Source organism: Vanessa atalanta, chromosome Z (genome assembly GCF_905147765.1).
Source record: "Vanessa atalanta chromosome Z, ilVanAtal1.2, whole genome shotgun sequence".
In the NCBI taxonomy this organism is placed as follows: domain Eukaryota; kingdom Metazoa; phylum Arthropoda; class Insecta; order Lepidoptera; family Nymphalidae; genus Vanessa; species Vanessa atalanta.
Genome location: NC_061902.1, coordinates 2,608,751 through 2,634,748, shown reverse-complemented (window position 1 = coordinate 2,634,748; position 25,998 = coordinate 2,608,751). Strand labels below are relative to the sequence as shown.

At 31.8% G+C, this 25,998-nt stretch overlaps 1 protein-coding gene across 1 annotated transcript in view; it reads left to right on the top strand.

Moving 5' to 3' along the window:
- LOC125075890 (glutamate receptor 1-like) overlaps positions 1 to 25,998 on the top strand; it is a 132,833-nt gene that overhangs the window by 72,396 nt on the left and 34,439 nt on the right. Inside the window, exons 5-6 of the mRNA XM_047687730.1 lie at positions 21,079 to 21,332; positions 22,544 to 22,693. Of these exons, the coding sequence (XP_047543686.1) occupies positions 21,079 to 21,332; positions 22,544 to 22,693 (404 nt within the window). The remainder of the gene's footprint in view (positions 1 to 21,078; positions 21,333 to 22,543; positions 22,694 to 25,998) is intronic.

Genomic DNA, 25,998 nt, shown 5'->3' with positions numbered 1-25,998 from the left:
TTATAACGTCTTGTCAGCCTAAATTTTTTTATAATGACACCAAATCTGTATGACCGTTGACCTTGATTTTATTAGAATTCAAAACTCCGTCTTTTTTCGATTATATTACGAAGTCTAAATTTTTACTTTTACATTTGATACATTCCTAAGGAGGCAAACGTTAAATCACAGGTCGACTAATAAAATAGGTACTCCGTTTCCTGAAAATACTCTATATTTTGTAACAGCGGATGTGTGCGGTTTTTTGGTTGTTTAATGATGTTACGGTGCCTACAGCTAACTAAAGGGATTACTGATTAGAAGGATATTTATCTGTCGACCTTTTAATAATTATAAAAATATTAATTATGACGATGGGATTATATAGGCTTAGGACCGAAAGGCGCCGTGTACTAAGGTCGTATGACTTTCATTAACGTTTGCAATGCCTACGTTCCTACGTTCGTTGTTTTTATTTTTACGTCTAAAGTTACGTCTTTAACGACGAGCTATGGCAGACTTGTGTATCTTGTGTCATGAAAAAACTGATAATTGTTTTAATTCCGAATGATTAAAATTTAAGTAAAAAAAAAACCTATTTAATAAAATTTTAAAATACAGAGCAACAGTCACTAGTATTTTTTAACGTCCGGTTGACTTCTTTTAGAGATGTTAAAGAAGGTTTCAAGCAATGCGTAAAAAGTAGTTTAAGCGGAGACAGTATTAGCACACAGTTGGTTGGTTAGATACGGGTGGATTTGGCGCGAACGTATTAATTTCCACACACTATATACACTTGACAAATCAGTTGAAATGTATCAGAATAAGTATATTTGGTGGTCGGGTTTTGTACAATCCGTCTTTCTACCACTTGTCACATATTCTAACGCCATACCATATTTAATCTTGCTGTGTTTGGTTTTAAAGGTTGTGCGAGTCAGTTTACTTACAGGCACAAGGAAAATCTTAGTTCCCAAGGTCGACGGCGCATTTATTGTAGAAGGGATGGTTGATATTTCTTACAGTTCATTTCTATAGTGAGCGTTGAATATCAAGTGGCGAATATACATTATACCAATATATTTAAAAGAACAAACGAAAATGTAAAACGCCTTATCTCCTATTATATATATATATAATATCCCAAAGCAATACAATTATATATCGGAAATCAAAATAATAGAATAGTCTAGAAATCCATTCTGTAAGTATACGAAAACCAAAAAAAAAAACAAGTAAATATTAATGAGATTTCATTTTTTACACGGAATTATGTGTACTTATAGCGTGTTTTAGTTCCAAAATGTGAATTTATTGAAAATAGCCTCTCTATTGATATTTATGTACAGCTGCAAGACAAGGACCATGAATCTCATCTCTTCCCTTAAAGTAAATAAGGGGAACGAAAGCTTGACTGGCTTAAGCAACACTCTCTTTTTATTACGTTACTGTATATTGTTTTGAAGGTAAATTGGCATATTTACTATCTCATTGTTTTTTTCATAGCTTTCACAAGTAAAGCCTACCAAATTTTTTTTTAAATTTATTTGATATTATAATATGATATCAATAAAATACTAATTATTTTTTTATTGAAGCCTAATATTTAACGTATTATTTGTTCAAGAAACTCAATAGGTTTATCTGATATACCTTATGTCGAATATAGTGTACAATTAAAAAAAAATAACCGTCTACAAATTATTTATATAAACGGAAACAAAGTATTTGTCCTACTTGCCGTTTGGTCCCACAAAAAAAAAAACAAATAATTTGGTTCATAAATGAGGAAATTTTGGGGTAACATGTAAAAAATAGAACCGAATTGTTAACCTCCTTTTTTAGAAGTCGGTTAATGAATTAATCTTTTCCGAAAGATATTGTAAGCGAACAATTCTAAACGATAAGAAAAAAACAGCACTTGAAAATTCACGAACGAATCGAACGATTCATTTATAATTGGATTGTTGCTTTATATCATTCAAATCAAAGACTGATTTGGTCCTTTTTTAAAATGGCAACATAACCAAGGTGGCGCATTAGCCTTGTAAAGAATGATTAATATTTCTACAGCGCTATTGTCTATGGGCGGTGGTGACCGCTTATCATCAGGTGTCCCATGGGCTCGTCTGCCTACCTAAAGGTTTAAGTACTATACGAGGTAAAGGATTTAAAAATAATGCCAATAAATAAACTCTGGGTTTTTAATTGGTCCGACTTGAGGCAGGAACAGGCAGGACTTGAGGAAAATCCAATACATCAAAAACTGTGGTCTTATAAGCTAGATACTGGACCAACGACAAATGGAAAAATAGCCTTATTAGACTCAGTTAAAGCTTCTTCCAACCGTTATATTGAGTGCGTTATTGCTATTATTATAAGCTTACCACCAAAGAACATATTGTGGATGGCAATAAAAAGAATACCTTTTCAAACTGCTTGTTTCTTGCTTTTTTTTTAAGCCTTTATTTACATTAAAATGTCATTTATAATTATGATGATCAACATTACATTACATCCGTATGTTTCGAAAATGTTGGTATAATAATATTAAAACTATTACAGGCGACTTTCGTACTATATTACAATTGGTGTACCCTGTCCTTATTATTTTCTTAAGTTCAATGTTCAAAGCCAGCTGCCAGTAGCCAGCTGTGAAATAAAATGATAAGTTCTTGAGATCGTATGGATGTTTAATTTTAACATGGAGTGGAATCACCGAAATTGTTGATTATTGATTTATAATTTACATTACTTATGCCACAAGTATATCACGTCTTTAGTAGCCTTTTTAAGTTCACTTCAAAATCAAACTATCTAACTCTCATCTCGTGGTATTTCATACGCAAATTTATTTGTAGACCAAAATATATTTAAGGAGAGTACAAAGTTGTGCCAATAAATAAGTCTTATATAAGTTTAATGAGAACTGCTTATCACTTAATTCAAAGCCGTAAGACGTAGTGATTGATGAAAATGATGACATGCTATCAAGAAAAATAATCTTTTAGACTAGACATAAAATAAAAACCAAATAAAAATGGTGTCAACTGCTCGAATGAATACTTTTCATAGTTTGAATAACGAAGTTTGTTCTAATAAGCAACTGGAAAAATTAATGGCACAATGTCGAATTCGTAAATTTTAAATATGTACATTACGGTAGAATATTTGACTTTTTTTTAATAATACTTAAAATTGGTCCTTCAAGCCGGATCACACATTACAATTATCATAAATGAATTACATGTGACAATTTAGTTACTACAATCATCATAATACGAATCAAATACAACACAATATTAATCACTATATTTACATCAACTCATCAAAAGATACAAACTTTCTGAAGTTTCTGAACTACACTCGAGGGCTATCGAAGTTGTATTAATTTTAAACTTAGAGACCATAATGAATATTAATGGCCTTTACTTTTCACAGAACATGAATATACTTCCAAATTTTCGTTACTACCAAAAACATGAACTTCTTGATCTTTAAATCGTTAACACGAATCGTTGGTTAATTGATGTGTTAAACTTTTCGATCGACTTTTATTACAAATTTATGTTTCACGAGTCTGTACTAATTATAGTTCTCAAGGAGCAGCTGCCAATTCTCACGGTATATTCGCAAGTGACCTCTACCACAATTACACGAACGATCTTTCGTTCATTTGACTAAAACTAACTACACAACGTTTAACGTGAAGTAATTTTGTTTTAACGTATGGTTCAGTTTTGTATATTCGTTATATTTCGTATGAAGTGTATATAAAAAACCTGAATACTTACTCACATATAATTTAAAATAACACGTGTTTCTTCAAATTTATTTTTAATTGCAATCAAATGTTTTCTATAAAAAACACCTAGCGTTGATATAAATATATAAATAAATATAAATATTGGACAACATCACATACATTATTCTGATCTCAATGTAAGTAGCTAAAGCACTTGTGTTATGGAAAATCAGAAGTAACGACGGTACCACAAACACCCAGACCCAAGACAACATAGAAAACTAATGAACTTTTTCTACATCGACTCGGCCGGGAATCGAACCCGGGATCTCGGAATGGCGTACCCATGTATACCGGTGTACACACTACTCGACCACGGAGGTCGTCAAAACACGTCGTCGTCGATACATTTAAACACATAATAAATTTTTTACTATATAATACTTCTAATCAATAAATATACATGTTAAGTTTATTTGATCGTCGAGTAAGTTCTTATTAAATCGCGTCTGTTATAATGTAAGTTCCAAATTATTTGCACAATTTTGTTGTTTGCAACAACACGAAATTAATTATCACGCGGAAAAAATAAGGAATTGATTTCAAAAAGATTTTTAATAATAATTTATTTTCTTACTAACAGTTCTTGTATAAGTACTTACCGTTGGTTTGCGATCAAGAAAGTTTAGAAGTATCAAAAGTTACAGAGAACAGCGGAGAGAGGAACTCGACGGAAATATAATACAAGAATTGGCTTGCCTACAATTTGGTCTGCCAGCACTATCAACTTCCCATTCAATACTGTTGAGTTAATATTTATCGAAATTTAATACAGAGCTAAATTAAATTTTATACTTTATGTAGAAAATAAAATTAGCCGGAAATCGATACGTTTATATAAATATTTATTTAATCTAAAATTAATCGAGCACATAACTTATTTCGCAATACGAGTCTCCTTTATCCGGATTCAATATCATAACCAGTTCTCAGAATATGTAAATTTGATTTATATAAAAATATGACCACAGAATACGTTATTACTTTCCTTAAATATCTATAAGGATTGTGGTCTAATATTAGAATCGAATCCATGATACGATTTTCATTCTGCCGTGCGTTGTGAATTTGTAACGTCTTAGAATTAATAGCATGTTGTGGATTTAAAAATACATAAGACGACGATATAACACGTTGAACAACTGTAAAGTATAATCTCGTTTAATGAGCTTATTCGCTCTTTGAGTCTAACTGCCGCATTCGGAGACATTTAACGGTTACTTAAGGTACTCAAGATTTGACATGTAAGGCGCTTAAGATTTGACATTTAAAATCTATACTAAGGGCGCCTTAAGTACGTTACATTATATAGTCGCTCAGCAGCAATAATACATAAAATAATCTCAGGTTTCATTTTGTAAACAATTCTAAGAATTCTAGATTTTACAGAAATATTTTGTGAAATATGTAAGTCTTATTTCGTCTGTAGCGGAATTCCAGTTAACTATTTGAACAATTTAAGCTGGATTTTCAGTTTCTATCGTTTATGTTCTTTCAGGTCCGCAAACTAGTTCATCCATTTCGTTAAACGAACTTGTAAATAAAATGTTGTTTTGAGAAATTCGTATTAAAATCGTTTTGAGAAATAAATTCGTCGGTGGATTTTTAATAAAATAAAATTATTATAAATAATATTCGACAATTAAAGTACCTATTGTTTATTTATATTATGTCAATTTAGTCTTATGTCTATTTAGTCTATGTCAAGTATTTAAGAATATACAAATTAAAATTTAAAATAGCTTCCGTATAAATTACGAACATGCGGCGGTGCAGATGTGTGTAGGACACACACTTGCACATTAATATATACGGAAGAAAATGATGGACAACCATACACACGCTCACCCTTTATTTAATGATTACCCTCTTAGGTATTGATTTGATGATGATCTTTAAATAGAAGCATAAATACTTATTTCCACATTTCTAACATGACGAAATTTCACACAAATATTTTAACACTAATTCACCCTCTCAAGGGGTACATTGCTAAAAGTGCAGCTACTACTGACTTTTACTTTTACAATATAGGCGTACCCAATTTTATTTTTTCACCCTCAATTATAATGAACTTTGGTATATACTTTCACCCCCAATTTCACCCTCTTAGGTGATGAATTTTGATAAATACTGATTTCATATTTCGAATCATATATAAAAAAATATATATAGTTAAAGGTAACTAACACGTGACAATAATATTATAATTATGGACGTTAGTATGTTACATGTTTTAGATTATTAAAAACTAGGTATGAAAGAGTTTATAATAAAAGTTTGACTGTTTTCTAAATCTTTCTTTAAATTCAGAAGTTATTTAAAAAACCTATGTTTCTTAGGAAGCAAACACGTCCTATAAATGTTCATTTGAATATATGATGCCCATAACAAAAATAATAATTTCATAATATTTTACCATAACTTAAACTTCTTTTAAATAATGATAGATAACCCTAGATGTAAAAAAAACATTCAGAATCTATCTTTCAATGATTTAAATAGATATGGTTTATTAAAAATTTGTGAAAAAATTGACACAGACTACACAGTAAAAAAGTTGTGTGTACAGTGCGTAAATTTCTCCTAAAACGTTACGCGTAAACGTATTATTGATGAACAGGCTCATGACGTTATCGATTTTGCCGCTTCACGAAATGCAAATTTGTTCATCGACGTTCCATCAATACAATTCGTCTTTTTTTATTGGACACAATAATGTGTGAAACTGTTCAACTTTGCAAACTAGTCAGCGGAAAATCGAATCGACATCAATCAGCGAGTTAGGGTCTTTACAAACTGATTCGCATCCTTTCGCAATTAAACGCTGAAAAGTTTTAATCCCAAAATCGCTTACTAAAAAATTTTTTTTTCTGTAAGGTAAAATATTATTTATTTTACGTACAACTAAACAGTTAAACGTTCTGAATAATTGAAATCAGTTTATAGTTCCACGTCAAATATTGGCTTCTATAGACAAGTACAATACAAACACCACGGTAGAGTCATGTTATTACATGATACAGACTATATTGAATATCATTTTGTTATACGAGTATACCTGATTTGGCATGGCTGTGGCTGAAAATATCAACAACAGAATATTTATAGTTTGACGGTGGATTATCTAAATATATATTTGAAAGCGCAACGATTAAGCTAGAATTAAAAAATGATGTGATATGGAATATTATAAAAATTCCAATGAGCAGATAAATCAAAAATTTCAAATTTATGCAATCGACATATCAGTTACCAGACTCCTGCGGACAAGTATATTTCCCAATATTTTAAAGTTATACGTCAATTTCAAACAATTCGACCAATGTGCGGTTTATTTCTAACAAGGCAGATTTATCATAAGTATATAACGTACTGTCCACGTCGGTTAACATTTTGATTCATAACAGAGTCTAATCTCTGAGTTGATAATGTGATTAATACTGGGAGACAAAAAATTACCAAAGTTAAGTTTATCGTATAACTTTCTACGCAGAATTATGATATATGCAAAGTTAATTTGTAGCCATTAGACTGACGGAACAATGAAAATATCGTAAGATACAAGCTCAATTTCAATGGTATGATTAAAATGGTAGTTTTGTGTAATTAATAACAAAATAACTTTTAATAAATATTATATCGTCTATATAATTGAATACATGAATCAATCATGGAAATGGATTTGAAACCATACAGTTATGATTGAATTAATTTTTCAACTGTGTAAAATTTATATTAATGCTATCAAAGAAATGTAATTATCTTCATTCCTAGGGCTCATATAAAAGCCTTGTAAGGCGCTCTCGAGTAAGCGGTAACATGGCAGCAGGGGTTTGATCTTACATCATAATTACCTGACTTTGAAATAGTGCCTCTTCAGATTCCACTCTTTTTAATTAACTTTTGCAGTTTCAATGATGATTTTTTATTTTTCTTCATATATTTTCATATATTTCTACAAATAGAAAACACGTGATGTTAATTCTTCATCACCATCATCATGATCAGCCTGTATTAGTCCACTGCTGGACATAGGCCTCCTCCAAGGCGCGCCACTGAGCCCGTTCTTCGGTTTTTCTCATCCACGTTTTATCAGCCACTTTCCGTACATCATCGCTCCACCATGCCATAGGGTATCATACACAACGCTTGCCGATTCGCGGTCTCCGTTCTAGAACCTTCTTGCCCCAATGGCTATTGACTATTACGACTATTCACTTTCTGTTTAAATAAAAATAAATATATCTTATTTTAATTAATATCGGTTTGAGGTTTATAAGACCTTTATAGAGTAAATATAAATATCTTTAGAAGTTAAATAAAATTATAATTTATCTTTTATATAAATTTTCATATAAATATACTATTTACTAGAATAATAAATTTAAATATTTAATTGAATAAAAGAATTTTAAAAGTTTTCAATAACGGGATACCGGTCCTATTTCTTATAACAACCAGCTCAAGTTGATACAGAATCCTTATTATCGTTGAATACAATTTAATGTGTTTAATTAAATATTAATTTTGAAAAATATAAAAGACGAAAAGATCGAAATGGCTCCGCACCAGTCACTAACTATAAGTTTCCGGTCAAGTGTCGTTGAACCTACTTTGTGCAAACACCTTTATAGTTCGTTTGCACTTAGATAAAATAATAATACACGCAGTGGGACTAAAGACTTATATAGCCTAGCTAATGCCGAAGTCTGTAAATAGACCGAAGTCTCATCAATGAATCAATATACTGAAGTCCAGTGGGTTATACAGCAATAGCCACTAATTTATAATCTTGCCGCAATCAGAACAAAAATAGAAATCGAAGATCGAAGTCAGACAATTGGTCACAGCTAAAGAAAAAACTATGGGTTTTACATTCATTACATAGTATAAAACAAAGTCGCTTACCGCTGTCTATTACTTTTAATAGATATATTGATTCAAGAGGAACATGCACAATGTAGTAGAGAAACACTGATCATTTTAGAGGTTTCTGAAGTGGTGCCGTAAATAAAAGAAATTGCGCTTACTTTGCAAATGCTAGCTGATCCTACGAGATTTTTAGCATTTTTCCTACGAGATAGATCAAAATAATGTACTAAAGTATTATATACCATAAAAAGGTTTTCAAAAACTCCACGATTGTATATGTCTATCTCTGAGGGATAGTCCATGCAACCCTTTTTTATTCCTTTCTTTTTACGAGAAACAATGGCTTATATTTGAAGCAATTTTAATCAATACAGCATCAATCCTTTTCCAATTAAGTACCTTAAGTACATTGTGCATTTAATATAGATTAATATAGCTCTTTAGTTACAGCAATAACTGTAATTTAAATAAATATTTTCGAAGATATTACAGATTTAAAACGTAGGGACACAGCGGTTTGTATTGTCTCATGAAAAAAAAATGCTGTCAACATTGTACGACATTCTGTAGTATATTTAGTATCGGCATTGCACCCGTGCGAAGTCGGGGTGAGTCGCTAGTTAAGAATATATTTAATCACTGGGCTATAATCATAGAGTTAAATCACAGGCACACAAACTTAAGCGCACAACTGGCAGGCGTTATAATTCAAACAAAGCGCTTTTCGTACTTATGTACACGGTAATGGAGTATCGGTATTTAGTAAGATCGATCATTATGGAATAATATTCAATTGAACAACGTTGGAATTGTATTAAATACCATGTAGGTACCATTAAAGTGAATTAATATACTCATTATTAACTTGTCCTTGACTACCTTACCGGCTTACGGCTTAGGGAACAGATATAAGACCGCAGATCCCGAGGTCCTGAATTCAAATCGGGTCGAGGCGATAGAATATGATTGGTTATATGGTTTTCTACTGAACAATTCTCAGTAACATACCAGACAAAGTCTGAAAATTATATCTGTTTACACTTCCGTGCCTCGGAGAGCTGTTTCATTCCTTCTTTTCCTTACATCTTCTTTCATTTATATCGCCTTAATTCTTTCCGTTCGTGTCGGATTTACCCCATCGGATTATGAGAGAGGAATTATAGATTGCAACCAAGTCTGCGTACACGGGTGTGCACTATAATATTATGTCCTGCCTTGATGATTGGTCTCTTTTTGACCGCTGTTGTCAAAATTGCTCAGGATAAAATCATCACTACTAACATAACCATTGTAATATTGCTTACAAAGATTATTTATAATTTATTTTTTTTATATTTAAACGTCTAGTAATATAAAAAAGTCTTCTGGTGAAAACTTTCTCTCCCTTCGTGGTGAAGGTGAACCTTATTAAACCAGGTGACAAAGTACGTGTTGTTCGAAACAAATGTGTCAGACTTTCGTTGAAATCAAACGGCAGTCGTTTTGTACATTTATTATTTACTGAAATAAGTATGAAAAAAATATGGATAAAAAATATATTGTACAATTAATAAATAAGCCTGGATAGGTCCTATGATTGTTAGCAGCATTTCATCGTTGAATCGCAATATTAATTATCAGATTCTCATATAACATACGAACCAGCTCTCTTGTCATCAGTGAAAGCAATTTTTTTTTTATAAATGTGTACTGTTCTAATTGTTTTGACTGCGAACGGCACATACATGTATATTTTGCAATTAGGAACGATTATTTGTTTCAGTATTTTCCGCGTTGATTCGCTCTTACAAATTCTTTATTATCAGGTTCAAACATGTTACCGCATGTAATGCGAGCCGAAATGGCCCAGTGGTTAGAACGCGTACATCTTAACCGATGATTTCGGGTTCAAACCCAGGCAAGTACCACTGAATTTTCATGTGCTCAATTTGCGTTATAATTCATCTCATGCTCGGCGGTGAAAGAAAACATCGTGATGAAACCTGCATGTGTCTCATTTCAACGAAATTCTGCCACATGTGTATTCCACCAAACCGCATTGGAACAGCAAGGTGGTATATGCTCCAAACCTTCTCCTTAAAGCCAGCAGTGGGAAATTTATAGGCTGTTAATGTTATGTAAAAAAAAATGCAATGCGACTGTTTACTAATACGCGAACTCTACTTCCGCTTGTTACATTCTAAGTATATGTACGAAGCTCGTAAATATTATGACCTGTGTTTAATTAAAGTATAGAATTACTTAATTACAAATGGCTCACTCATCCCTTAAATCGGAGCACAGCAATACAGCGTATTGCTGTTTGACGGTGGAATAAATGATGATTACGCATAATTAACGTACAAAATCTCGCACCAGATGTTATTATGTAATACATAAAATATTATTAGGAATTCTTAATATTTTCTACCAATGATAATGCTGCTTTCAAGGTCAAATTTTCATGTTGTTAATTATCAATATAGATGTCGAGTTTCAACAATGTGCTTATTTTATTGTTGAAACGTCAAGGTGGTATTAAAATAAATTTAATTAATTAATTTTGTAATAGTCTTCCAGTTATGACAGGTCTTTGTAAACGTTTTCAAACAGTTTATAATCCAATAATAAGTTGAGGTCTTTCGAATGAATCGGTCCCCTTTCTCTTGTCTGACCAAAATTTTATTATTACAATGGAAACTTAATTAACGTCTTTCCTAATACACCTCTGATTTCTTTTGTAACGTCACGGATATTGAACTTGTGGCTTATTTTGTCAAGCGATGCTACTATTAAGTTATTAATTCCACTTTCAATTACAATGAAATATCATCGATCCGCCATGATTATAGTTTTTTGACAATATAGTATTTTTTTTAAAGTATTTTAAATAAATCAATTCCATCTTATAAGTGATAGATATTCAAATAAATTACCCTGAACACTATTTATTTTAAATTAAAACTATAAAAAAAATATTAGATTTTTTTGTTAAATATACCAAATATATTTTGAATCAACTTTAATAAATAGATAAATAAATGTTCTTTATATTTTGAATGACCTATGACGCAATATAAATGAAAAATAGATTAAAATATTACATATTAAAATACATTCACGCATGTTAAGGCCAACTTTTTTTTAAGAATGTTATACCAAATCCGAATAATTGCCCCAGCTAACAGCAAGTGGAAAGCACTTCATAACAGACACCGTCAATGTATTGCAAATCACGGGATCTCTAACATTTAATATATTATTTAAATTTTTATATTACAATAATAATGTACACAAAATGTATTCATGGATGTCAGACCTTAACGTCATTAGCATACACAGTATTTTTTCGAAGTAGTGTCGTGTCCTTATTCGATGTTCAGCAAAACTGTTACAGAAACAAAATTCATTATTAAATTTATTAAATATTCTGCATCAGACCACTCACCCATGACGTGACTCTGACTCTTTGATGTATTTTCATGGAATTTGTCACGATCAACGGGCGCTTTTTTCAATGTTTTAAAATATTTTTGTCGGAAATTTTAAACTGGCTGAATGAGAAAAAGATCAGAATACACGTCCTGGATTTGTTTCCAAGGGCATAACGACACGGAGTGCTATTTTTATACATTAATACTTGTGAATGTAAAATCCGAGTCACATGAATATAATTTAAAGTTCAAATTTGAGTGCATAATACATTTTTGTAACATTTAAATGATATTTGACGTGTATCTACAGATTCGTGAAAATTAATTAAATTTTTCGAGTCTAAAATCAATTGAGCATGGTACAATTACCTATCAGGCGTTACTTAATACGACAACCTCCGTGATCGAGTGTTACATTGGGATCAGAGTAATGTATGTGATGTTGTCCAATATTAATTAATATATATATATAATTTCTTCTATATATGAAATTACGATAAATTTCGAAGTACTCGTATGTAACGCATAGGAACGACTTTTACGTCTCGTTCATCGTAACTCAAAAACGATGAATTACTAGAACATGGTAAGGATCCCTTCAATACAGAAACCAACAACTGAGAGAAACAACTAAAAACAAAAAAAAAAAATATTACAATGCACAAAAACATCAAACTACGAAAAACACAAAAACAGTTTATTTTAATGTTACTAAATTAAATATTAATTAACACTATTATTATTATGATATATTGTGTTGTATCATTTTACAGAGCAGATATTGACCTCTGTATAGTTAATTAATCACGGAATGAGCACACTATTTTAATGCGATTATGTCAATTAACACAATGTCAAAATATACATTTGAGTAATCTCTGGTCCGAATTCAATGTTTTAAAATACTATTAAATGTAAACAAATATGAGCCGAGATGGCCCATTGGTTAGAACGCTTGGATCTTAACCGATGATTTCGCGTTCAAACCTAGGCAGGCACCACTGAATTTTCATGTGCTTAATTTGTGTTTATAATTCATGTCGTGCTCGGCGGTGAAGGAAAACATCGTGAGGAAACCCGCAAGTGTCTAATTTCAACGAAATTCTGTCACATGTGTATTCCACTAACCCGCACTGGAGCAGGTTGGTGGAATATGCTCCAAACCTTCTCCTCAAAGGGAGAGGAGGCCTTAGCCTAGCAGTGGGAAATTTACAGGCTTCTAATGTAATCAAATATCACATCGAGTGACAATAAAAATGTATAAATATTAAAAAAAAACTCAATTATCGATTTAAAAATTCACTACTGAAATAAAAGCATTAAGATCCTTTAACAAGCCTAAGTAGGATAGCTGATCTTGTACATTCTTAATTCTTTAATAGAATTTAAACTTTAGTTACGTCCATTTTGAACAAAATAATTGAATTCAAAGAGTAATGAGTTCCTGGGAATATAATTATGACTGAAAGAAAATTAATTATTTGTGGTGACGTCAACTGGGGCTGGTTGGGCAAGTATGGTCTTGTCTGGCATTGCCGGGACTCAACCGAAATCAGTTTATTTTATCTACATGTAAAATCTTAAGTATGGCGATAGTGCTACGACGGAGCCAGCGTCATATATTATGACACATCAAGTTCATTCTCACTTGGGGCAAAGTTTCGAGATGTAACATGATCTTCAGCGCTATGATCTACAATCTGACCATGTACAGCATCACACTTAGACGAATATTCATCTGACACATTTGGGATATTTATTGATATCCTTCGATAAGAACTATTATTATGTTCCAATAGGTATGTAGGTAGGTAAAGGAGATGATTTTATTTTTGATGTGTAACATCTTTCCTCTTGATTTTCTATTGATGGGACTGATTTCGTGACAGGAGGCGGCAATGTGTAACAGAAAGCCGAAGAGAGTTAGGAGACACATCATATGCGACTACTGTAAAGCATGCTTGTCATTTTAATTTTAATAATTTGATATAGGAAATTATAAATAAGTTTTCTTTTATCTTTAAATATACCAAAACTGTGAAGAATTTCGTACGTGATTTATTTAGAGAATAGTGTCTTAGACAAACTGAACACCGAACCAAAAACCTTAGCTAATTATTGTAATAACGACATTTTCTCCAAACTACTTAAATTATAAAATTTATGTTTTGGCGAAAATCACAAAACAAATTTCAATGAAGGTTATTTTTTTAAAGTATTTGACAATTTTGTTAGGAAAATAGTAAATAATTCCAAAAACATCAATTTTTAGGAACCAAGGTTATAATAAATTTAAATGTTAAAAAACCATGTCGTACTCGTTTAAATATGTGTTTCCATATAAAATTTTTATATACATAACATTATGTACACGTATATTAGTATCACGTTAATGCTCTGAGGACCGTGAAAATTATACTGTAATTGCATACTAAAAGTTTGCAGTATTAATTACCTAGAAAATAAATTTGCCTGTTAATTGTTGCAATTTAATGAATATTTAGTTCACACTTCATAAAATCAATCCTTTGATCAATTATTTACAAAACTTAACAAATATTTTAAGCGGAAACTCACACATGGACGCTTTACGTGTATATTTTTTATGTGGAATTATTAAATGAAAAAGTATTGTATAGTTGGAATATTTTCTATGATATATTTAAATAGGCGATTCTCTTGTTGGTAAATGTTCGCCACTGCCCATAGACATTTACTCTTTGTACCACAGACATTGGGGACTAAAATACTATCACCCTTGTACCTATGGTTACACTGATTCACTGACCCTTCAAACCGAAGCACAACATTTAGTATTGACTGAGTATTGCTGTTTGGTGGTAGAATTTCTGATTAGTGGTACATACCTAGACGGGCCTGCACAAAGCCCTACCAGCGATTTAATAATAGTATAAAAACTTTCTTGGTAAAAATCGCATTAATATTCAAACATTGGAAATACGTCATCTCAACCAAGATCTATTGTTCAATTTAAGGAAAGCAAACATTGCTGCTATATATAATTATCTTTTATCTCTGTCTTATCATCCTTTCTCTCTGTCTCCTCATCGCTTTGGGGCAAAGTGCTGACACAGCTTTCCAACTTATTCTATCAGTGGCCACATGCTTGACTGAAATTCCGGTCATTCCGATGTTCTTCGGTTCGCCGACGACGCCGTTTCGAGCGCTCTCGATTTATACGGAAACAAAACAAACCAGAAACAAACGAAATCAAAAATCAAGTTTTTTCAGCGCCTAATTATTATTTAATTGGATTAGAATATGTTGTCATTACTAAACCGTACTTTACAAAGTAGTATTTCATTTTATTAGTACCGAAACTTATAATAACGAAGAACTGTATTTAGCTCAGCAGAGGGACACTTACTTACTTGTTTAGAACGGCTTTAGACTTTGTTTAAGAGATTATCAAATTCAGATGTTAGATTAATATACAAAATGTATCAACTTGAACAACAAAGTATAGATTTATGTACATAAGAATGATTAACATTACGGCCTTACTTATAAACAAATAAAAATTAAAAATAGTTACTAATAAATCATGACTGCGTGGAATGATGGCAAAACTGCTAGCAACATTTTTCCGTTGACTCGCAATTCTGATCCTCTGGGCAAAAAGTGAACCAGCCCTCCTGTCGCCAGTTGTGGCAATAACTCGAGCTGTTATACTTTTAATAAAGATTTTTGCACTACTACTCCAAGGTCCGAATGTTACAACTGTAAATAAGACAAAGACATAATTTGGACTAAGAGACGAATATTTGGATCGTTTATTCGCTTCTTCCCGCGACGTCTCCGGTTGTTACCACTGTTATAAATATAAATATAATCTTAAAAAATATAAATAAAATGGTTTTATATCATTATTACTATATCTGAATAATTTGTTCTAATAGTCAAAGCATTTGCCAGTTTTGCTAAACAATGTATAATATTATCAAACACTTAGCATGCCTTTAATATATCCCGTATATTTTCAATAAACATGTCGACATTTTATATTTTCAAACCACATCAGAAATAATCATTATAAAAAAAAACCCTTGTATTTACAATAAAATATGAAAAATTTGAAAAACATTTGCTAATCACAATTAGACAAATGCCTTTCGTAATTCTCGCGAAGTGACAGTTCGTATGTCAACATTGACGATCGGAAATTATTACACAATTTTAACGAGCCTGAAGGCTTATAAAATTGCAGATATTTAATAAAACTTTAAGTAAACTGGACTGAAGACTGGAACAATTTTAATATAATCTAAATTACTATAAGAAATCACACTATGAATTATTGATGCGCAATTTTCCGTCAGAGCTGAGATGGCCTAGTGGTTAGAACACGTGCATGTTAACCGATGATTTCGAGTTCAAACCTAAGCAAGCACCACTGAATTTTCATGTTCTTAATTTGTGTTTATAATTCATCTTTCGCTCGGCGGTGAAGACAAACATCGTAAATAAGCCCGCATGTGTCTGATTTCAACGAAATTCTGCCACGTGTGTATTCCACAAAACCGCATTGGAGCAGCGTAGTGGAATATGCTCCATACCTTCTCCTCAAAGGGAGAGCCGGCCTTAGCCCAGCAGTGGGAAATTTACAGGCTGCTATTATAATGTAATGTTAAAATTGTCAGTCAGTCAGTCAGTCAGTGCAGTCTTTTGAGGCGCCACATATTCTAGAAGTATTTGTATGCTTTGAGATTCTCATTGTATAGATTATTCAATGTTATAATTAAAAAAATTCATCCGACTCGTGAGAATGTTTTATTGGACGCGAGATGAATTTCAAATACACGTTGAATGCTATGAAGTTCGAATTATGACTAGATTTGAAGCAGTAGAAATATGTCGAAACATTTATTACGAAAATTTTAAACAAAGAGTTTTCAGAATGAATTTTTCACTAATTAAATTATTTTTTGCAGTCTATGACGTAGTAGATATTCTAGTCAGTTTTATAAATAGAAGGAAAGTGCTTTGACATTTAAATAAATGTTGGTGTCACCACAATCAGTTATTTAAATAAAATCAAAATAATCTCTATCCAAGTAGGCTTATAAAAGTACTTTTGACTCGTTATTTTACACTGTTGAATTAAATTTAAAGCTACCACCGGTTCGGTAAGTAGATTCTACCGAGTAGAACCGGCAAGAAACTCAGTAGTTACACTTTTCGATCATTTTAATTACAGAGTATGTCAGTAAACAATTTTTTTTTTTTTATAATACGTCCTGCCTAGATTTCGATTTAATACTAAGTGGACACTTTTTTATCCTTATTTATCAATGTTTTTTTTATACGTATATATATATATATATAAATAATAATTTTCTTTTGTTTAAGTATGCATACATACAGTCAAATGACTCATTTTGAATTATTAAGTAGATCAAAATGAGCCTTTACTCTTTAAGAAATATTCGCCATTCCTTACATTATCAATGCGCCGCCAACCTTGAGAACTAAGATGTTATGTCCCTTGTGCCTGTAGTTCCACTGGCTCACTCATTCTTCAAATTGTAACAAACTTTGTTGTGTTAAGCTACATGTATCTATTATATTACTAAAATTTAATGTATTCAAAAACCTAAATGAGATCGCTATCATATTCAACTAAAATAATACATCGATTACAATTTTAAATCGATATCAAAATCGATTTAAAATTGGCCAAAACACCGAAAATTGTATTACTTAATCTATAGTACGTTACTATACTTGAAGGTTGAATTCTAGTCTTAAATTAAAAACCGAAAACCATTCAAATTTAGAATGGTATATCCATATATGTACTTATAATTGATGTCTACCAGACGTTACACGCCATTAGTCGAGTGGCTTAACCTCAAGGGTCATGGGTTCAAATGCGTCACGTGTTGCAAATAGTACGGCCGAAACTTTCGTTCCCCGCACATTTGTCTCTTAACATTGAAACTGTTTTGGATAAAGGGATTAAGGACGATGTAATTCGATTTATTCAGTGAAAATCAGCTCCATACATCGAGATTATTTAATGGTTTTTGGTTGAAAAATCTCAATTGCGATTAAACGCAATTGATTAAATTAATTGTATTCAACACAATATCATTAAATGTTTTACCTTAATATATCTGCAATATTCGTATTGTTATGTTTCAGTTTGAAAAATAGTATATCCTATGTGATAAGAATCAGATAGTATTTATGTTTTTTTTGTGAAAGGTAAAAAAAAGAGTTCTTGAGAACTAAGTTTCTTGTTGATTGTTCTCGTTAGAATCTACATCCTGAGAATGCCAGTGGCTTTATATTTAATATTGTGGCGTAAGGAATCAAATGTAAGATTCAACTTATCTGAATAATATATTCGTATGATTTGTATTTATGTGCCAGTGTAAGTAATTACAGGGACAAAGTACGTTACATTTAAGTTTGCATTATGAAATAGTTAAAGATCAGTGCATCAATCAATATATGTGTCGGTCGTAGTGGTGACGAGCATATGAGCCACCTGATGGTAAGTGGTCACCACCGCCCATAGACAAAGGCGCTGAGAGAAACATTAATCATTCCTTACATTTCCAATGTGCCATCAAATTTGGGAGCTAAGATGTTGTCCCTTGTGCAGTCACAATGGCTCACTCACCTTTCAAACCGGAACACAACAATACTGAGTACTGTTGCTCGGCGGTACAATATTTGATGAGTGGGTGGTACCTACCCAGACAAGCTCGCACAGATCCCTATCACAAAGTTAACGTAAAGTTAAAATCTCGTTACAGTACTGTTAAATTGTGATTATAAAGCCTTTTAAAGATTGCTCAACGAATTAAATTAGGTCTGTACACTGTACACTGCATTACCAGCCGCAGTGTGATAAATATATGTCAAATAATATTCCTGCATATTATAATAAATATACTATTACGTGTATAGTATAGACAAGGTATATAAATGCTAGTCATAAAGACAAAGTAGCGAGAGCCATGTTACGTAGCAATAAGCAACCGTTCGTAGATTCCTAGTATCAAAAGGCCTTATGAAATAAGTTTACAAGAAATTAACCAAGACTCACATTTTATATGAAGTATATTATAAAATATTGTTGAATTTTGTTAGTTGATTTTAAAATACAACAGCGATATTTATTGTGTGTCACAAATCTTACCTCTTTATATATTATTAAAATTATAAATCTAATAATACAAAAAAAAAAAATTAAAACTATTTTGCTAAAAGAAATCTTAAAATATATTAGTGGTACAATCCAGTTACTGTAAACTAATCGCTGACTGTCATCAAGCAATTACATTTTACTATTTCATAGATTAAAAATCGATTTAACCGCAAAACGAAATTCATTTCGTTCGTAAAAAAACCGTCGATAGAAGCTCACATAAGAATATATAACGTAAGAAAATACGTAATATCGACTCAAGGTTTCCCTCAGAGAAAAAACGTTTTCCATTTTTTGCCTCTCTGCAGCACGCTTTCTCCTTTTTTCGTATCGCTTATTTTATATGGGGCGTTTAATTCGATGAAATTCGTGTAGACTCGAATTGGTTTAGAAAGACTAGCAGATAGACCGAGACGAAACGCCTCCGGCTCTTTGAATGTTATTATATTTGTGAAATTTTTGCTCGACCTCGAAATAATCGTGCTTACATCATCGTCCGCTGGGTTGTAATTTTGCACTGTCAATAGCGTTGTATAGCCGTCGGCGTCAATATTTTATTAGTTTTAAACTTTGATTAAAGCCGCAGTAGAATATTTCAACACATATTGGTATTTGTCGCATCAAATTATTTCCAAATTTAATCGTTGTTTCCCGTGCTTTATGACATTCAATTTTGTAATAGCTTGATTATAAGCCGATTCAGTATAAAGTATCCGTGAAACTAAACCGATGGTAAAATGGTCCTTACATTGAATTTTCATATAGGTCCATCCTGAGGGAACCTGCATGATTGGATGTAAATACTAGCATATGTATATACGTATATGTCCCGTAGATTGCAAGTTAAAACTCGGTCAGGCACCACATCAAGTAGTCAAATGTTATGGAAAACTTCGTTAATGAGTTTGCTCAATTCTATCACATTGGAGTCCAGAACTCCCCTTTACTGCTGTGTAGAGGAATAAGCTCCAACATGTCTTCTCGATAAAAAATAACTGTACTAGAATAGCCCAGTATAAGATTTTTTTTTAATAGGATTTTATAAAAAAATTAGGTAGTAATTTAAATATTGACCGAAAGTAACTTTCAGATACGATTCGCTAACGCACGTTTAAAATTATTACATAACTTTTTTTTATATGAATGTTAAGTAAATATTGGAAAACCTTTTTTATGTACGCCGACTTGTAACAATACGTTCAAAATGAAAAAGAACATGCTATACGATACGCAATACCAATTGTTGAAATTCATTTGAACGAAAAAGTATAGGGAGCTTAGTCGAATTTTCCCGAGTTCCATTCGGAAGAATGTCACTAAAAAGAGGAGAAAAGTTTGTTTTCTATCTTTCATCTAATTCAGAGTTTGCCAACTACTTGTAGTTACGTGAAACTGTAAACCGATGCTTGGATCACCTTTGAAGCAAAGTTCAAACTATCGTCTCGAGTCTATCCGGATTTAGAATTGGCGACAGATAATTTCTACTATCTTCGGTGTAATTTATGTTTTTATAATAGAAGGAAGTGAATATAATATATATATATATAATATATATATATATATATATATATATATATATATATTAAATATCAAACCATCACTCAATCACACATTGAGGTATTTTTCAAAGGAATACCAGTTAGCGATAATGCTTATACTCCTTGAGATTGGTCGCCTCGCCAAATTGATCAAGGGGACGTTATTAATATTCATATCGTCGTTATTAATATCATAGTTCGTAATTTCGTCTTATTTTACTCCAAATATATAAAAAGAAAATATCGCAAAACGAACTACGTAAGCTTTAATTAAACTATCTGTTACAGGATTGCTTCGCCTACAACAACTATATCAAACAATGCAACCTGGTAGAACAGCTTTCAAAATATCTCTCGTGAAACGCATTTACAATGCAACTGATGCAATGGAGTTCCTGGTCGCACTGGAACAACACGATCGATGGAGTAACAAGAGGATTGTTCTGGATTGTAATGCAAGAAATGCGAAAAACATTTTAGTCGAACACGTTAGGAAAGTACAGCTGGGTCGAAGAACATATCACTACATGCTAAGCGGCCTGGTAATATTCCATTTATTTATCATAAATTCGTCGAAAATATATACACAAAACATCACACCACAGTAAAAAATTATAAATTATATATACTATATATAGCTATGTATTTACTTAAATCTCATTTCATTATAAAATTTCGATAGCTTAGTTTTAACACAGAGTAATTTGCCATATTATTTCAGAAGCAACTACCGGCAAATCGGCTTTTCTGAACTTTATCGATTAAAATCATTTTCCTAGCTAGATTTAACAAAAGTTGTTTGTGATAGCCGGGAACGATGGCTTAACGTATTCTCTGAGGCATGATAAAGACTACGCCAGACAAAAAAAAACATAGAGCGAATATTTGACTCGAGTAGTTATCGATTTTGCGTTATCGTTATCGATTTGGGTGGTGAAAATAGGTTCTAAAATAATTTATTAAAACGTGTTAATACTTTAAAAAAAGATTATATACGTCACCTGTACTTTAAGGAAATTTTTTATTTGTTTTGGCGTTTTTGACACATAAAAAGATAATACACAAAATTCAACAAATAGTCATATATGATGATAATTATTATTATTTGTTATTGATTGTTTGAAAAAAAAACTTACTAGTTTTGTTGCAACTAATAACAAATTAAACTTTACAATTATATTATGTATGATTACAAGTTCACATTTTAACGTAATATAATAACATAACGTACGAAACGATAAGTCAATCAAAACCGTTTTATACGTCTCAGTATTGAGAATTGTTCTTTAAACTTGTTTTAGAAGACAATATTACGCTTACAATTTTTGAGTTTTCTATGATAATATAAATATCTCAGTTTAGGAAGCTCAGCACTATAACTAAGACGATACTTATCGGGATAACTTTATTAATTAAAAAATAGAATTCTGAAATAGCTTCTATTCGATTTGTTATGTAAAAGTTGTTTTGTTTTGAAAATAGTTTATTTATTTCTTCTTTCAATCTTAATGTTTGCATTTAATCATTGGACGACCGCAGACAATAATCTTTAATTATTTTAACGTTCTCTTCATCCATCAAGGAATGCAATATTCTTAAAAGATCATTATTTTTCTGCTTCCATTAAGTTTCTTGTTATTTCATTTTTTTAGTAGTATTTAAATAGAGTATACAAGACGAATGAACTATAAATGCAGCTCATGCCATAGTCGAGTCACGTCTTGGCTGGAACTTATGGAATTCCCATTTGCAGGTTATGGACGACCATTGGGAGAACGAGGTAACAGAGTACGGGGCGGTGAACATTACCGGGTTCCGTATCGTGGATCATTCGAGAAGGACCGTGCGCGATTTCATGGAAGGCCTGCGTAGAATGGATCCACGTTTCAAGGGAACTGTTTCGGTGAGTTTAGAGCAATCTCTCCCAAAATATTGTACGTTATTACAAAGTACATAAATAAACATCGATTTACTGTGTATTTGTCTTAAAATACTGGATTCCTGGCTTTCGAAATGGTGCGCGAATTTCGGTACATTCTCCGCAGGCGGGATATTTAAGGGAATTTATTTGATAAATATTTATCTAGATATTCTCGTTAGAGGCATTTATAGTATACCCATAGATTTCACCGTTTTAGAAATATTCTTAAGTTATTGTGAAGGCAAATAATATACATAAAGATCAATAGTTTTAAGTATTCATTTGGATCAAATTGGGAACTATGAAATAAAATACCTTAATTTATATTTTACATATTTTACGCTTAAAATAATATCTAATTATTCCATAGTACTCGTATTGATGAATTCCTGATTAGAAGAAAATGTGTAATCCATATTTGTGGGGTAAACTACGAACGATCTCGGTACAAAAAAAACCACGCCAATCGATCGCTCCCTTGCTGCGTGAAATAAGGACAGACTATAAATATACGGTCCTATCGATTATAATTGTACTTCTAATATACTTTCAGTGCCATGCCATGGAATTATCACTCACGTACTGGAACTGGAGGTATATTGGAAGTACAACAACATGGTGTTATTAACAGTCATTATATAAATTACTGTTCATTGACTAATATTTAAAACTAAGAGTTCTTGCACTTAGTTTTACTTTTAAAAATATAATATAATCGTAAAACTTTCAAATTCACGTTTACGTAGAAAAGGTTTGAGTTAAATTTCAAGATCGAATGAAAAGTTCGTTTAAGAAAACAGTAGGAATACTATGTGAACGGAAATTTTTTGCAGCAAAATATCCTTCAAACGAGATTTTAACAAATACATGGAGTTCTTGATGTTCTTCTTCATCTTCTTGATGTTCTTCATTTCCGAGCAGGTTAATATTATATAAAATATACTACATAGGGCGCAAATTCGGCCTCACATGGAGTATTGCTCTCATCTCTGGGCGGCTGCTCCTCAGTACAAGCTTCTTTCATTTGACTGTATCCAACGTAGAACAGCTCGAATTATTGACGATCAAGTCCTTTCCAATCTGCTTTATCCTTTGGCTTTGCGTAGAGATGTTGATCACTTTGCATCTTCTAAGGCATTTATCACAGGGAATGTTCCGAGGAATTGCTTGAATTTCACCTTTGGACATCTCGTCAAAATTTCAAGTTTCACCCGAACCACCTAGATGTCCGAAAATCCACAACAGACTTTTAAATAATTTTCTGCCTCGCACAACTACTCTGTGGAACCAGCTATCGCCGGCACTTTTCTGAACCGATACGACTTGGGAAACTTGATGAAAAGAGCGTACACATTTAAACATTTGGCCTTAAAGGCCGGCAACGCACCTGCAATACCGCCGGTGTTGCGGATGTCCATTGGCAGTGTTAGTCACTTGGCGCATTGGTGTTGTAAGGAAGGTGTTAATGTTCCTTACGGAGCCAAAGGTGATATTTACCACAAATATCAGGACCACCTAATTTGCTTGTAAGTCTATCCATTTTATAAAACAAATTTCTTAAACATTCATCATTAAAATTTATAAAACAAAGTTTTTATAAACTGATTACTTCTTAAAATAAAAACCCAATAATCGTTTCATTGACCATACTCCCTATTTTAACCCATAAGCTGTGCAGTCTTATAATTAGCCATTAAACCAACGAGCAATTTACCAAATTAGTGTGTCGTGATCCTACGAGTAAGTTTGCGTTTTGCATAATAAATAATGTTCGTATAACATTATATAACGTTGGATAGTCTTGATCGAAGGATTATTATGTTTACGTTCGATAAACTCACATCGTTTGCAATGAACTCACGGTTTCATATAAAATCCCATATTTATAATCGGAAATAATATTTTATATCAAAAATTATTTTATAGATCATAGACTGTTATACTATAACGATGTTACAAACGTTTGAGTTATTCAAATATGTACGACCCAGAATAAATACCTAAATTGAATGTGCTTTTTTAATGAATATTAGTTATTTTCAAAACGTTTGTTTTTTTTTCTTTGATTAATCGTTGCCTTTATTTCAAAAATTACTTTATATATACACCAGCTGCTGCCCGCGGATTCGCTCGCGTGAAAGTTGAACATATTTACGGATTAACTTAATATATTACGTTAATTTAAGACCTCTCTGTATACCACGTTGGTGTGTATTTCACATCTTAGGGTAGAATATCCAGAAACGCCTAAATACATCACTACACAATTTTTAGCAGTAGCGCAAAAATAAAGTTCTATGCTTCTAACTTTAAAAATGACGATGATGATAAAAAATCTTTCAAACACTATTCTACCCCCTTAGGGGTCGAATTTACAAAATTCCTTCCTTATTGGGTTTCTACTCAATAAAACAACCCTACTCAATAAATTTAATGGCCCTATCTTTAATAGTTTACGCTCGGCGATGCTATAGCTATATTATATCTATAGCATCGCCGAGCGATGATATATATATATAAACATACGAGTTTATTTTTTGTTTGCTTTACTAACGCAAATAAAAACTATACTATTTTGAAATTAACGTTCATTTTTGATTTACTTTTATTGGAAATAGCCAATATTTAATGGCCCTTAATTTCCTTGAAAATCTGTACAACTTTATATTATTTGTTTGTTTTGTGAATGGTGTTTAAATTCTATGATATTTCTGGCGTATTACGAATAAACGAATGTACTTTTTACACTGCAATAAAAACTCAGACTCACCATCGAAAACGATCGTGAAATTATCGTAATGTGATATATGAGATTTGTTAAAATAGTTACATTTGTTTACACAAATTAATGGATTGACGTATCAAAATCACCAAGTCGGTTGTAAAAATTACACGAGTGAGATGCGAAGTGAAATCTTACAGAATCGCACTGCTGTAAACAATATAAACCAGGTCTTACATCGCCAATGCGCCACAAACTATGCATGCATAGTTACTGTGATTTTAACTCCTTTGTTCCTGTAATTATATTTTGTAAATTAATTAACGCACGATAAAATAGTTTACCAAACGAACCAGGACAAACTACAACGAAAAATATAGCGTGTAAATGTAAATGTTTTTATAAACCTTCGTAGTTTACAAGATAGTAATTAGTACAGTTATTAACTTGTTTCATTACACACTATAACTTAAGTAAATGATGATGATTTCATTAATTAAGATTTTTTTTTAATTATTATTTTATCTGTTTTTATCTAACGAATTACAACAGGTACTGAATGAAT